Source organism: Vigna radiata, unplaced genomic scaffold (genome assembly GCF_000741045.1).
Source record: "Vigna radiata var. radiata cultivar VC1973A unplaced genomic scaffold, Vradiata_ver6 scaffold_86, whole genome shotgun sequence".
In the NCBI taxonomy this organism is placed as follows: Eukaryota; Viridiplantae; Streptophyta; class Magnoliopsida; order Fabales; family Fabaceae; genus Vigna; species Vigna radiata.
Genome location: NW_014543269.1, coordinates 1,415,660 through 1,432,179, shown reverse-complemented (window position 1 = coordinate 1,432,179; position 16,520 = coordinate 1,415,660). Strand labels below are relative to the sequence as shown.

The 16,520-nt window shown below is 33.3% G+C and overlaps 1 protein-coding gene across 1 annotated transcript; it reads right to left on the bottom strand.

Moving 5' to 3' along the window:
* Positions 1–8,423: 8,423 nt before the first annotated feature.
* On the bottom strand, positions 8,424–11,605 carry LOC106754224 (basic leucine zipper 61-like). Its single transcript, XM_014636225.2, has 4 exons — positions 10,586–11,605; positions 10,096–10,186; positions 9,660–9,786; positions 8,424–9,142 (listed from the first exon to the last, which is right to left on the bottom strand). The coding sequence occupies exons 1-4, from the start codon at positions 11,173–11,175 to the stop codon at positions 9,012–9,014; spliced, it is 939 nt and encodes a 312-aa protein (XP_014491711.1). The 5' UTR covers positions 11,176–11,605; the 3' UTR covers positions 8,424–9,011.
* Between the last annotated feature and the right edge of the window lie 4,915 nt (positions 11,606–16,520).

The window sequence follows — 16,520 nt, the reverse complement described above, 5'->3', positions numbered from 1 at the left end:
AAATAACCGATTGTATAATAAAATCTTATAATATTATAATATGAATGTGGTTTTATATAAATTAAAAATGTTTCTGTAATGGTTTAATAGAAAATTTATAATAGAAGTATAGTTTAATATAACTATTATAATATAGTTGAAGGAAACATGGTTTTATATCTATACAGGGTCTAGGTATTGGAAATAAATTGTAAAATATTATGGAATTGATTAACTTAGATTAATTTAGGGAATGATTATTTTAAAAAAATTTGTGATTGGTGAGTAAGGTATTGTTGAGATTATGTATATGTTGATTGTGATAAAAAAAGATATATGATTACAAAGTGATGAAAGTATGATCCAAGTGGTAAACTAAGTTCTATCTGTGTGGGATCTCTCGGTGAGATTCTTAGTGTTTTAAAATGAAAGTAGGGGCTCAGCCTTGGGAGTCATTCTGACGCTTCAATGGTCAATCAAACTCACTTAGAGAGGTTGAACCATGTGGTGAGAAGTAGCANGAGGTCCTTAGTCTTGGGGGCTCCCAGTATGCCTCAAGGCCCGGAACGGACTAACCTCGTGAGTGTGGCAGGGTGAGGAACCCAAGTTTCATAAGTCACCACGGGTGCAAGACTCGCCATAGCCCGACTCTCATTTTAAAGTCCGGACGAGTCAAGTCTAGAACTTCACATGTTTAGGTTGTATGTTATAAATCTGCTTTGTTTTCTATTCATTGTCATATGATCACATGAGAAATCTATTGTATGTTTCTTATTTATATAATTAGCTCACCCTTGCCTTGTTTGTTTGTGTGTTGTATGTTTCTCTTTTGCAATGATCATCCATTTTTGGATGTGAGCAGAGGAGAATGAAGTCTCAGTGGAAAACGCCCTGGAGGAGAACGAAGACATTGTAGCTACCTAGATCTTTAGGAATTTTCTTATGCCCTTTTACATCTTCTGTATTTTGAGATACTAAGAATTTCCACGTTTTAATTTCCTCTAAATTTCCTAGATCACTGTAATCCTAATTTAATTAATTAAACACTCTTGACTACTTTCTATTATCATTTATGCCGACGTCTTAAATTATATAAGTGTATGCTATATTTTGGGATGTCACATTATACAAACATTTTTATTAAAATTGAAATTTCTATTAAATATTTTTAATTCAGAGTTGCAATTGAAATAAAATTAGAATGAAAATTAAAAAATAAGAACTAACACAACTAGTTTAAAATCTTAAAGACGTTAAAAATTACATAAAATATTAAAACTCACATAAACTATTAAATAAAAATGTCATACAACATTATATTAATTGATTATAAAATAAAATTTTCGAATTTAAATATATTTCTTTTATAAAAATAACTATTTTTAGATTTTCTCTTATTTATCTTTTTATCACAATAATAATCACATCAACTATTAAATAAAAATGTAATACAACATTATATAATCAATTATAAAATAAATTTGTCAAATTTAAATATATATATATATATATATATATATATATTTATTTTATTTTATTTTATAAAAAAATAAAATTTATATTTTCTTTTCTTTGCTTTTATATCACAATAATAATTACACTTATTTCTTTTAATACTGTAAAACGTGTTAATATTAATTTTTATTTTCATTTAATACTTTATGTGAAATTTAACTCATTAGATTTTTTAAATCAAGGATGTTAGTGCTTATCTTTTTAATTTTCATTCTAATTTTAAATCAACTGTGATCCTAAACAAAAATATTTAATAAAAATGGAAATTTTAATAAATATAATATTTATGTAAATATTTAATTTGCTTTAAATATAGAAAGGGACAAAATTGATTTATTTATTTTTAAATATTAGGATTGAATTGAACAAAAATAGCAAACATAGAGACCAAATTAAATATAAAACATTAAAATGTAACACTATAGTGCCGCGTGACATTGTTATTGTCATATAACATAATACAATATTAATACTTGAAGATATTTTTTAAATAAAAATAAAATAAAACCAAAAGCAAAAGAAAATACAATATTGATACTTGAAGATATTTTTTAAATAAAAATAAAATAAAACCAAAAGCAAAAGAAACAACAAATTGACACTTGCATACACGGTCCATTAATTATTTAAATGGCTATAACAAATTGGATTATATTCAACAAAATTAACAAAAATTAAGACTAAATTAATAAAAAAAATATTATGACTAAATTTATCAAACTCAACCAAAATGGAAACTGAATTAGTATTTAAGTCTATGAAATAACTCAATCTAATAAAGATGTCCAATTGAACTTTTAAATTTATGTTGTTTATATAGTTTAAAATGTTTGAAACTATATTCTCACAATATTTTAGTTTTCCAGTAACAAAAGCATGTATAAGTTTATGATTCGACATGAATATGAATTAAGAATGACAAAACTTTTTGTGTTTGCGAGTATTTGTTAATATTTAATATTCATGGGTAGTAAGTATTTTAATATCGGTTTATAAACAGATTGGTTATGATTATCATACTATCAACTATTCAAATAAAAAGAAGATTTAATTGCTTCTTTTGTCTCCAGTTTGGTTGAAGTGTGTTAAATTTGTCTTCCTTTTAGAAAAATGTCAATTTCGTCCCCATATAGAAAAAATTTGTGTCAATCAAGTCATCTCCGTTAAATACAAACTAATGGCGTTAACTGCATTATTTTCGCTTAGGCTAAACTTTCTCGCCTGAGCAAGAATTGCAGAAAACCATTTTGCTATTTTTTTCGCTTAAGCTAAACAATTTTTGCTTGAACTAGATATTTTCGCTTAAGCTAAAATATTTTTGCTTGAGTAAAAATGTCCTATAACTAAAGTTGAGCCACTGAAACTCTTTCGCGTGAGCAAAACTTACTTTATCTGGGGCTAAAACTTGGGGTGCTCACTAGACATAAGTTTAGTGGCTTCACGGGAATAAGTTTAGTGGGAGTATTTCGATGAACATCGGGGATTTGGTCTTGCTGAGGGATTTCCATCTTAATAAGAATGAGTTTGTTGGGCTGATTCCGCGTGGTTTGAATGAGACGAAGTTGGAGCGGTTGGATTTGAATAATAACTACTTCATGGGTCCGATCCCTGATTTTGCAGCGGATAAAGTGAGTTTTGAAAGCAATGATTTTTGCTTGTCGAAGCCTGAGGCTATGTGTGCATTTGAGGTGACGGCGCTGTTGGATTTTCTTGGGGGGTTGGGTTACCCTCAGATTTTGGTTGATTCGTTGATTGACAATAATCCGTGATGGAGGTAACGAATACACCATTCAATTATTGAAGACCATGCAATGGAAGGAACATTGGATTCTCTTGTTGGATAAAGTACCACTAAGGTTAAAGTTATTCAAAATAATCATTTCCACCTTTCCATCACCATCACTTTATCCCCAGCCATGGCCCGTGAAGCCACTAAACTTATGTCTAGTGAGCACCCCAAGTTTTAGTCCCAGACGAAGTAAGTTTCGCTCACGCGAAAGAGTTTCAGTGGTTCAACTTTAGTTGCAGGACATTTTTAGCTCAAGTGAAAATATTTTAGCTTAAGCGAAAATATCTAGTTCAAGCGAAAATTGTTTAGCTTAAGCGAAAATATCAGCAAAACTTGTGTTTTGGTTTTCAGCAAATCTCTCTCAGACGAGAAAGTTTAGCTTAAGCGAAAATATTGCAGTTGTATTTAACGGAGATGACTTGATTAACACAATTTTTTTTCTATATGGGGACGAAATTAACATTTTTCTAAAAAGGAACGAATTTGACACACTTCAACCAAACTGGAGAAAAAAAAACAATTAAACCTAAAAAAGAATTCATCCCTTTTGGATAATTTTGACTCTGAAATGTATATCATCAAACAACCAAAAGTAAATTTATAACGCATACAATTCAACGTAAATTTACAGCATATTTATTAAATAAGGAACATTATTCAACATCATAAAAATATTCATTTATCATCAAACCAAGTTAAAAACCATTTTTGAGTTAATTGGATTAAATGGCTCCCTGACAACAATGTAAATAAAAACTTTAATTATAAATTGGTTAAATTACTTTTAAAGCTCTTGTATCATAATCGGCTGGGCTTGAGTCTTGACTTATTGGATATAAATCTTTTGAATTCTATAAATGAATCAGAAAACAGTGAAACTCAGAAAGAAGGACCACCCAATAGTTGGCCACCACCCCCGTATACTAGTATTCGAAAAAACTGTGCAAGTGTGGATGGTTTTACCACTTTGGTGCGTGAAATTGATCGCTCAATCTTTCTACCTGCTGGAAATAAATTTATATTTGAACAGTGAAATGGTAGAGAGAGAGAGAGATGTAATAATGAATACTAGAAGTAGAGGGTGATGTTGTTGTAGTTGTTTGATGAGTTTGAGGCATGCATATGCATATGCAGATGGGTTTGTCTTGTGGTTGAGGTAGAACAGTAAGCTAGATGCTAGAATAGTAAATGATGAGATGAGAAATGGACCGTACTGTAGAGCTCAAAGACCAACAGTAGTTAAGCATGTTCACAGCTACCTAATGTACCCAAAATTCTATAACGTTTTAAACGTACTAACAACCATCACATTGGTTTAATTTTAAAAGTTATAGCACATGGCTTTCAATTCACTCACTGGACCATTTCTAATTTCATCACAGCCAAAATGTCACATTCATGACAGTATAAATGTCATAACATACAAGCCAAAAATAAAATAGTCCATGTCAATTCCTCATAAATATGTATTAAATCTACTTCTAGGGAAGACAATCTGTACATTTGCATTTCCACTCTGCATCAACTTCCCCTTATATGCATCTTCTTGCTTTCCTATTCCTGGATAAAATATCCTGCTTCAACTAGATTCCTCTTCCTCGATTAGCTTCCAATACCCTCCATTAATGTCACATCATATAAATTTTTCCTACAAATATCTAATTTTTTCTAATTTCTTACTCACTCGGGGTTCTTTTCTATTTTTGTCTTAAATTCAACTCAGATTTGAATAATTGGATAACCATAAAAGGTAAATTTTTAAAGCTCATGTTTCTGGGATTGATAGCGCTAGATTGGTACGAGAGTTGGTCGTTCTTCTTTGTTCGGTTCTCTTTTGATCTTTAATCATTTTCGAGAATGCAATTTATTCTCAAAGGTGGTTAACCTGTAGAAGACATTCCGACGCTCAAGTGAAATATGTTTCATAAAGAGGTCACTATTTTATTATGATAGAAAAAGAAAAAGATATTTGTACCTGGATACCAATGGTATGTTTATAGGACTTGTGGCAGTCAAGTCCATTGACTAATCATTAGTGCACTATATATTTTGGCAATATAACTTGCCAATCACTCATGAATATCGTATATTCATATTTAATATGGCCATTAAATGTATTAATTGACCATTAATGATATTTACCTTTTCGGTGTTTGACTGACAGCCGATCAGTTGCCTATTTTGGCTCCAAATTCTCCTTAGCCGATTGGTCACCAGGGTATAGTACATTAAGCCCCCCCCCCCCCAAACAGGTGCGAAGGGTTTAAGTATGCCGCACGAATTTAAATTGGCGAGAAAGATTGATTACCAAAGGTTTTGATGACGAGACTTTGTCGCTCGGATTGGGACGAGAGTGAGAGTTCACGAAGAACGTTCCCCACCGCTCGGTCTAGGATGAGAGTGAGTCAGTATAAAACCTCACCGCTCGGTTTAGGACGAGAGTGAGTCCGTATAAAACCTTACCGCTCGGTTTAGAACGAGAGTGAGTCCATATAGAATCTCACCGCTCGGTTTAGGACCAGGGGTCCTCGGAGAGCGTCCCCTGGGTTTTGTTGTATTTCATAAATGACATTTGTCTATCTAACTTCGAATTTATCACTCTTAGTTGCATGTCTCGAGTCTTTGGGCATGTAAGGAAAGAAGTGACACAGTGAGAAGTGGCTTTCTATCCGCCCCCATTTTTGCTGGAATTAAGATATACCATGAACTAGTAATAGAATCATCACGGTGGCTTTCGACAACAAGTAAGAGACAAGTGTTGGAGTTAATAAGCGTTAGCCAGTGGTGTTATAAGACATTAGTCTAAGTCTTAGACTTTAAATAGAATGATGATGATGTTATATATTTTATAATTTATAAATTATAACGAAAATACATTGGAACCTGACAAGATTGAACGTAAGACTGAATCTTCCTGTATAAGATATTTTTACTCACAAAAATATGAGTTAAACAAAATAAAGTAAACAATTTAATATATTATGTTTTATAAATTATAATAAAAAGTATTGGAACCTGACAAGGTTGAACGTAAGACTGAACTTTCCTATGGAGGATATTTTTACTCACAAAAATATGAGTTAAATAAAATATTTATTTTTATAATGAGATAATGTTAGAACCTAACAAGGTTGAATGTTGGTCTAAACCTTCCTGCACGTGATATTTTTACTCATAAAAATATGAGTTAAATAAAATATTTATTTTTATAATGAGATAGCATTAGAACTTGATAAGGTTAAGCATTGGTCTGAACCTTCCTCCACATGATATTTTTACCCACGAAAATATGCGCTAAATAAAATATTTAATATTTTATTTTATAATGAGATAAGAAGGTAAGTGTGAACCTTCCTGAAAGTTCTCAAAACAAAAGACATGCCATTAGAAATTATTACGTAATTTTTTACTCTTGTTGCAAAACCTAGTGTTGATCCTGGTTCTTCGTGGTTCCATGGGGATATCGCTCGGCCCCATGGTGGGCGCCAAAATGTTTCGGTGGGATTGGTCTGAGAGTCGGTCGTCCTTTCTTGCTTTGCTCTCTTTTGATCTTCAATCATTTTTTAGAACGCAATTTACTCCCAAAAGTGGTTGACCTACAGAAGACACTCTGATGCTCAAGTGAGATGAGATATGTTTTATAAAGAGGTCACTATTTTATTATGATAGAAAAATATATCTGTACCTGGATACCAATTGTATATTTATAGGGTTTGTGGCAGCTAAGTCCATTGACTAATCATTAATGCACTATATTTTTTGGCAATATAACCTGCCAATAACTCATAAATATCGTATATTCGTATTTAATATTGCCATTAAATGTATTAATCGACTATTAATGATATTTATCTTTCTGGTGTTTGATTGACAGCCGGTCAATTATCTGTTTTCGCTCCAGATTCTGCTTAGCCTATTGGTCACCAAAGTATAGTACAACTCACATTAAATAAAAATAAATAAATATATAAGTATAACTGTTACAGTGAATCAACTCGACTCATAATGAATTAAGTTAAAAAATTCAGATCACATTTTATGGTAAAAAAAAATTATAACTCAACTTGAATCAGTATAAGTTAATGAGTTAATTATCTAGTTAATCAAAATTGATTGACTCAACTCATTATTTTAGTAAAGAATATATTTATTTATTTTATTAAACATTATTTTATATAATTATTGAAAATTATAATAACTTATATAATTTTTTAAAAACAAATAAATTAAATATCCAAACTATTCAAATATTATTAAACATGATTCTATTATTTTAAAAGATTAAATTGTGAAAGTAGTGAATAATTATAAAAAAAAAATGAAGTAAACTTGTAAAAAAATAGTTGAAAGACTAGTAAATAATTATTGTTGGTAGATTCTCATCAATTCACCTTCAACCCAATTTAAACTCATTTAACTCACTAATTATGTAAACTAACCCAAATTAACCCATACTAAAAAAAAAAACTCAATTTATACCAACTCATCCGATATCAACATATAATAAATCTGTGGTGAGTCGATTTAAATTTCGGGTTAATTTTCCTTTCTGATTCATAAATAAATCTGTTATTTTAATCTTTAAAATTAAAAGTAAAATCATTTGTTATAGATTGAACTTAGATTATGTTAAAGTTATCTCTATTTGATGAATGATATGAAGATGATTGATTTGTCTCGGCGACAGTGGTAAAATATTTATTTTCATTGGCACGATATATATTAGCAAGGGCAACTTTGGATTCTTTCCCTATGAAAATGTATGGTAGGATTTTTAATATTTGAGCAAAATAACATCAAGTACACATTCATGGTTTTACAAAAGTACATCGAGTAGTATATAGATAAAGAACACTGATAAATCTTTTATATTAAGATTTAGAGTTAATCACCATTGCTAAATAAGACTTTCCCTTTATTTTCTCGTTAGAGTCCATACATGAGCATTTTTTTGACAAACAAAGTACAAAAGAAAAAGGAAAAAAGGTATAGCTTTGCAAATATAGAAAAAAGATAAAAAACATTGTGAGATGAGATTGAGATATCATTCATAGATACACTTTCTCCAATGCAATTTCACTCACTTCTTACCTTTTTGGCATTCAATTTCATAACACAGAAAGTTGTGAAACAGTGAAAAGAGAAAAACTAGAGTATTATTATATATATACATGGCAAATTGTGTGAAATGAGTATTTACATTTTGGGTGATGATAAAAATGAAAAGATAATAGAGAGTAGAGAGGCATAAGATAATGATACATAGAAAATATTTTTTTACAACATTTGAATATCATCATATGTGTTATGTGTTATTGTGTGATTGGTTCAAATGACACAATGACACCACCATAGACCAATCACACAATGACACGTATGATGATGTTCAAATGTTATAAAAAAATGTTGTCTAAGTATTTTTCTCCATATACATATGAGAGAGATAGAAAAGAAATGAAAGAATGATGAAGATATATAGCACAGTCCTATCTATCAAGTTAAAGCAGACAGACAACTGTTTCTTCCACCCTCTCTTTTGATGCCACTGCTGCACATGTGGATCCCCTGCATTCTAATCATGCAAGCTTTCAGTGGTCCCCTCCTTTTAAAGTAAACACATCACGTGCCTCCGCTGTTTCACACCACTCACTCACTCAAACTTGATCAACTCTCTAATCAAAATTCTCTTAATGTAAAAACAACCACACTCTCATCTCATAAATCTTCTTCAAACGTTCAGAAGTTGTACTTCCTTTTCTCTTTGATGAACATCTCCTGCATTTTCCATCTTCTTCAGCCTCTGCTGCTCATAAACTTGCCTCAGTCTCTCTATCTCCCTCTTCAGTGCCTCTTGATGAGCTGCATTTGTATCATTTCTATCATTAATCAATTAAACAATTTTAACTACTTGGAGACATCACACATGATCCGACACACACTTTCATAATTCCTCTTTTTCTCCAAACAAATGTTTTTTCTTTCCTCTTGCTTTTAAAACAAACACAATAACTTCATATTAATTTACATCTTTCTCCAACCAAAGTGATGCTACTGTTTCTCTCTCTCTCTTGGTATTAAATAGAGTTTAGTGATTACCAAACTTTTGAGAGAAAATAACATCACATTCACATGCATGAAGCAAGTATCAAGACAAGTAAAGCCACGAGGTTAGGTTCACTTGGCAAAACGAGCTTCTTGTGGACAAATACACTTTTCCAAACTATGAGGAATTTTTATTTCACTTACATGGAAAAAGTAAATGGATCAGACAAATAGCATGGATTCTAAATGCCATATAGTACTAATTAATGCCTCCATCAACCTCATCTTAAAAGGGTTATTAGTTATGTCATCATCCATAATAGAAATTAATTACCATCTTTAAAGATCTTGTCTTGAGCAAGGGCAGCGATCCTTTGCTTCAGAGCACTATTGTCCACATTTAGAAGCAAACGTTGGTGATCCAAAAATGCAACCCTTGGAGACAGCACTGAAACTTCAGCCTTCATTTGTCAACGGATTGGGAAAAGGTCAATATTTTATCTTCATGAATGCTATTTCAACCACACGTATTCAAAAAATGATTTTCATAACAATGGAAAAATGTGAAATAGAATAAGTGGTAGGTGATGAAAACAATTAAGAAAAAAAGTGAATTTTGAATATAAAATTATGTTATTTATTATTATGGCATATAAAAATTAACTTTAAAAAAAAATATTTATTGTGGCTGCTAAGGAAAAAAACAAAGATTTTTTTTTATCAGCAACAAGCAAAGATTTATTGTAGTCACATCACGTTACGTCGCAAACCTGTAATGAAGTTGCACTTCTCTCAAGCTCTGATATGTATTGGAGCTTCCTCACTCGCGATCTTTGTGCAGATTGTCTATTAGCCAAGATTCTGATGCAAGACGACAATTAGAAACAGAACTCCAAAAATACAAAAACTCTAATTCATGGTTCATTTTCAGTTTCCGAAAAAGAACGAAACATTTTACAGAATCAATTCTCAAGTATAAGAACCATTCATCCACTTTTTCTTTTATGTTTTTCCTATCTCTTTCTTTTATTTTATTTCTTCTTCCTTCACCTATCCACCTCAAAATTAGAATAGACATTCACCGCTTTCTTTCAAGAAAAAAAATTGGAAGAAAATAATAAAATTGATATGATTGATTCCTATCTGGGTGGTGAAAGACTAATTACTGGAAGAATTATTGTGGTAACATGAAGTTGAGTAAATTTGTCTAAGAAAAACAGACAGAAATTCTGTCTAATGGTTAATGAGTAGTAGACGTACCTTTTGACTCTCTTGGGGTCAGTAATTCTCTCATTGGAAGAAGAAGTATTGGTGTCATTTGGAGGCTGAGCAATTTCCTGCATGCATTGGCTTTCAACCTCATCTACTTCATTTTTCAGTTGGTGGTGGTGCTCCTCTTCCTCCTTCTGCAGCTTCCTCTCCTTCCGGCTACTCTCTTTATCATCATGGAAGAAGTTCTGATCGGAAGGGCTAGAAGGGTTAGAGGAAGACAAGGTAGTTGGTGGTGGCAAGGGGACCCCAGAGAGCACTACTTCATCCGTGAACATGGACATGAATTGCTCATCATCAAACCTGTCAAACTCATTGCCATTGCCATTATTATGGTTGTTGTTTTCACCACACCTCATGGGTGCGTCCAAGTAGGTGATGGAGTCGCTGACCGACCGCCTGTGAGCGCCGCGGCGGGAGGAGGAGAAGTCGAGGAACTCGTCCACCCAAGAAGGGTTTTGATTTTGATGGGTGGCGGCGGTGTCGTTGTTAAGAGGTGGCAATGGCATCTTCTGGTGTTGAGAAGAGAAGTCCGGCCAACTTGGTGACAGGTTTGGAATCTTTGGAGGCAATTGCGCCATTTGAAAGACAGAGACTAAAGCAGAAAGAAAGTGTTAGCAGAGATTAAGGTGGGATGTTAATGTTGTTGCAGTTGTAGATGTCCCTATGAAAAATATGCACATTATTGTATGTGTATATTGCATATGACATGCAGCAGAAATGAGAATCCGAGCAAGCACAGGGGAATGTTGTTAGAGGTAAGAAAGGCACACGAAGAAAAAAGAACAGAATGATGAAGTTTGGGGTCACATGGAGATGGGAAGAGATTGGACAGCTATGAACAGCTGGGTTTGAACGGTGTTACTGGAAAGTCGCCAGTGGTTTAATAAGTAGTGGGAATCAGCCACCACGTGCCCTTGTGTCCGTCTTTTTAGTGGATGCCCTTATTTTTCTTTAAGCTATTTTGTATTGATATTGATAGAAAGAAAGAGCATGTGCATGAGATTATTGTATAATGTTGCAGTGGTTATGCATGAGATGCAACGTCTCTCATTAATCATTTCGTTAAAAGGTAATTAAGATAAGAAAATGTTATCTTATGCTCCCATGTGAATTCTTTCCACGCACTATGTTTTCTTTCCTTTGTCCCCAAACCATTCCCACATGTAGGGTATATTATATGCCTCTTCTCTCTCTCTCTCTCTCTCTCTCAACATCTAATTATATGTGTTTTTATTCATTTATGGAATAATCATAGGATAATACACATTTATATATTTATATTCATTTCACATGTATCATAAGAGTAAAATATTTTTAAAATATTTTTTTTCTTGTATTGAAATGAATTGATCTAGTTTTTAATTAAATAAAAAAGTATTTATCAAAGCTTGATATGATTATAGAACTATCTTTATATTATTAATACAATATTAGGCCTTGCCTTCCCCTCCTACTACCTTAATCATTATCTCAATCCTATACTCTTTTTTTTTTTGGTCATACCCCACCCTACAAATTAATACTATGTGCTTACAATATACCTACAAGTTATAATAATAGACTTCACACATGCATTTATGCCATTAACCACTTCATAGCATTGCAATTCAAGCTAAGTGATAATGATATAACAATGTACCGTAAGAAATTTATGTAGTAAAAATGTTTACATAATCTCGAACCGCAATTTCCTGAGGTGTGTAAATTTATTGTCCTTAAGGACTTATCTGCAGTGTATTACGCAAGTCCCTCAGGATATAACAGGAACTTCTCGAAATGTATTCGAGGGTCACAGAACTAGCAAGAAACTCTATAAATAGTTTATACCCAAGATAATTTTAGAAGAGAGGAAGAGAGAAGAATGAAAAGATTGATGTGTCTTGGAATGGGGGAAGAGCTCTCTATTTATAGAGCCAGGAAAGAATAAAATAAATAAAAGAAATTAAACAATTAAATAATTTGACCGTTTCAATACTTAAAAAAAATTGATTGTTGCTAATTAATAAAAATATATTAATGTTGCTAAAACGTTCTTTTGCAATAATATAACATTATTACAACAATCCCCCACTTATTGCAAAAGAAAGTTGAAAGAAAAGATAAGAAACTTTTATCCTGGGTTTCATAGGATGTAATGCATCAGAGCTAGTATAGCAAGCTATATGAATCAGTCTTAGATTGAGATACATAACACACAGCTTAGTTGGTATAGCAAGCTATATGAACCAAAGACACTTGACGTGTGTTAGAGGTTTATCAATCACAATACACCCCCCACAACCTTGCTGGTATCGTTGTGTTGCGCTTACTAGGCCATGCGCGTGCCTGGTATTCATGAGTGCTCTAGAGGTCATGCCAAGATCTCATGCAAGCGGCCCCACGCGACACTCATATAGGTGATTTCATCAAGTGTATGCTGCAAATCATACATCACCCATAAGGGATATGAAAATCATTAAAAACTTTGTTTAAACTAAAATTCTTTCACCACATAGAATTTTAATGACAAAGTTTACCCTCTCAATAATGCAATCTCTAGCACTTTCACACACACCATAGGAAGGGACATAATTGATTAAAATTAATTTAGTGCTATCAGAACTAACAAGTGACTTGTTTTTATCCATATGAACCTTATTCATGGAATCTCCAATCACAAAGGTTGGGTTACCATCACTTGTTTGTTTGCAAGTGGCTTAAGTCCATTCCCCTCGATGTTTCTAAAATCATTTGTCTTCCCAGGGTTTTGTCAGAGGATCCGCTAGATTCTGTTCTGACTTCACATAATCAATAGAAATAGTTCCACTCTTTAGCAGCTGCTTCACCAAATTATTGTTTTTAGCTATAGCTATTGTCGATTGGCAATCACAGTGTATCGATACCGATGGGGTTGGTTTCATTCCTAGTGAAATGTTCGCTAAGAAGTTTTTCAACCACTCAGCCTCATTTCCAACCATCTCAAGAGCAACAATCTTAGATTCCATTGTTGATCTTGCAATAATAGTTTGCCTGACTTATCTCCATGTAATCGCACCACCCAAAGTGTGAATACATAACCACTAGTGGATTTTGTCTCGTCTGAATCAAAGATCCAGTTAGCATCATTGTACCCTTCTAGTATAGCGGGAAATCCACTATATTCAATGGCATAATCCATTGAACCTCTTAAGTATCTCATAAGCCTAGCAAGTGCATCCTAATGTTCTTGATTTGGACATTGAGTGTATATACTCAGTCTACCTACTGCATAAGCAATATCAGGTACATAAAAACTCATTAAGTGTAGTAAGCTCCCAATTATCTGGGCATACTGAGACTGAGATAATAATTCTCCTCTATTTTTCATTAAATATAGAGTTAGCATCATAAGGGGTACTCGTGGTTTTGAAATCATAATACCCAAACTTCTTAAGAAGTAATGTATTGTTTTAGAATAGTAATATGTTATCTCCCTTCCTTATGATTCTAACACCTAAAATTACATTGGCTTCACCCATGTCTTTCATTTCAAAATTCGATCCTAGAATCAGTTTCATTCTCATTCTCTATCTAACATTATTCATTCATCATTACCTAAAATCTCATTCAAAAATACAATGTACTGAATGGGTTCCACTCAAACAATAGATGACAAACAATAAATAAATATCATTAAAAAATAATAGATTATTAATCCATCATTAAAATCAAATTTCCAATTAAATTAAAATTCCATCAACTTCCTTTTTGAATTAAATTAATTTCTCTTTCCAACTTTAATTTAAATTAATTTAATTGCCAATAGATTGCTAAATCAATAATAATAATTATTATGAATTAATCTTTTCTTCTCTCTCCCTTTACAATATTCATGTCAACAATTAAATAATTTTTTTTCTATTACTTTAATTTTATAGGCATAGGATTTATTTTAAATTCTCGTATTCTCATTTTTGGTTTTCTCCAGTCGCTCCAGGTCAAGTTTGGGCCTAGAGGCCCAATTAGTTCTAACCACAGTCCATAACAGAAACCCAATGTTGCTGGTTTAGAGGCCTAAACGAGGCCTAACCCTGACTGCCACCATGAGCCCTTGGCCGCAACTCACCACTACCACCCATGGTTGCTCCGTTGGTGCAACCACCACCGTCATCACAGATCGGAACCCTTTTTGACTTTTGACAGTAATGAGATTGAAATCTTAAGTCCTTAATTACTACAATTTATTGCATCATAAAAAGTTTGGTATTAATTTAGTTTATGTTAGTTGTCGCAACCGGAATCGCGACGGGACGACGATCCAAAAAAGAAAAACGATTTTTGAAAAAAGAGTTTTGGAGTCGCCACCATAGTTTATTCTGGAAAACTACCGAAAAACCATAAAAAGGATAAGGCTTAGTCTATGAAAACCAGATTCTGGGTGTTGACAACTGCCCCTCTTTACTTAGATATTACTAGATAATATGAAATTTTGATATTTTTGTATTATCTGAGTAAAAGCTAAGTAAAGATAGAAACAATAATTTTGTCCGGGTTTCAAAAAGAAATAAAAGGATGAAAACTGAAAACTTAAATTTGACCATTGCGAAGCAGAGGGCCGATAACAAAATTAAAACCTGGATTTGACCATTGCCTTGCAGAGGGCCAAAATCGTAGAAGGAAAACTTAAATTTGACCATTGCCTTGCAGAGGGCCAAAATGCAGAAGGAAAACTTAAATTTGACCATTGCGAAGCAGAGGGCCGATAACAAAATTAAAACCTGGATTTGACCATTGCCTTGCAGAGGGCCAAAATCGNAGAAGGAAAACTTAAATTTGACCATTGCGAAGCAGAGGGCCGATAACAAAATTAAAACCTGGATTTGACCATTGCCTTGCAGAGGGCCAAAATCGCAAAAGGAAAACTTAAATTTGACCATTGCGAAGCAGAGGGCCGATAGCAAAATTAAAACCTGGATTTGACCATTGCCTTGCAGAGGGCCAAAATCGCAGAAGAAAAACTTAAATTTGACCATTGCGANGCAGAGGGCCGATGACAAAATTAAAACCTGGATTTGACCATTGCCTTACAGAGGGCCAAAATCGCAGAAGGAAAACTTAAATCTGACCATTGCGAAGCAGAGGGCCGATGACAAAATTAAAACCTGGATTTGACCATTGCCTTGCAGAGGGCCAAAATCACAGAAGAAAAACGTAAATTTGACCAGTGCGAAGCAGAGGGCCGATAACAACATTAAAACCTGGATTTGACCATGCCTTGCAGAGGGCCAAAATCGCAGAAGAAAAACTTAAATTTAACCATTGCGAAGCAGAGGGCCGATGAAAAAATTAAAACCTGGATTTGACCATTTCCTTGCAGAGGGCCAAAATCGCAGAAGGAAAACTTAAATTTGACCATTGCGAAGCAGAGGGCCGATGACAAAATTAAAACCTGGATTTGACCATTGCCTTGTAGAGGGCCAAAATCACAGAAGAAAATCTTAAATTTGACCATTGCGAAGCAGAGGGCCGATGACAAAATTAAAACCTGGATTTGACCATTGCCTTGCAGAGGGCCAAAATCACAGAAGAAAAACTTAAATTTGACTATTGCGAAGCAGAGGGCCGATGACAAAATTAAAACCTGGATTTGACCATTGCCAAGGAGAGGGCCAAACGCACAGGACAAAAATAAAAGGTATCAGATAAAACTAGGCTTAGGATAAATGAGGTGTGCAATTCTCGTGGAGGGCGTACCAACCCTGTGGATGAATGATGTGAGGTGTACTAACCCCGTGGAGGGTGTACCTACCCTATGGATGAATGATGATAGGTGTACTAACCTCGTGGAGGGTGTAACAACCCTGCGGATGAATGATGTGAGGTGTACTAACCTCGTGGAGGGAGTACCAACCCTATGGATGAATGATAAGAGGTGTACTAACCTCGTGGAGGGTGTACCAACCCT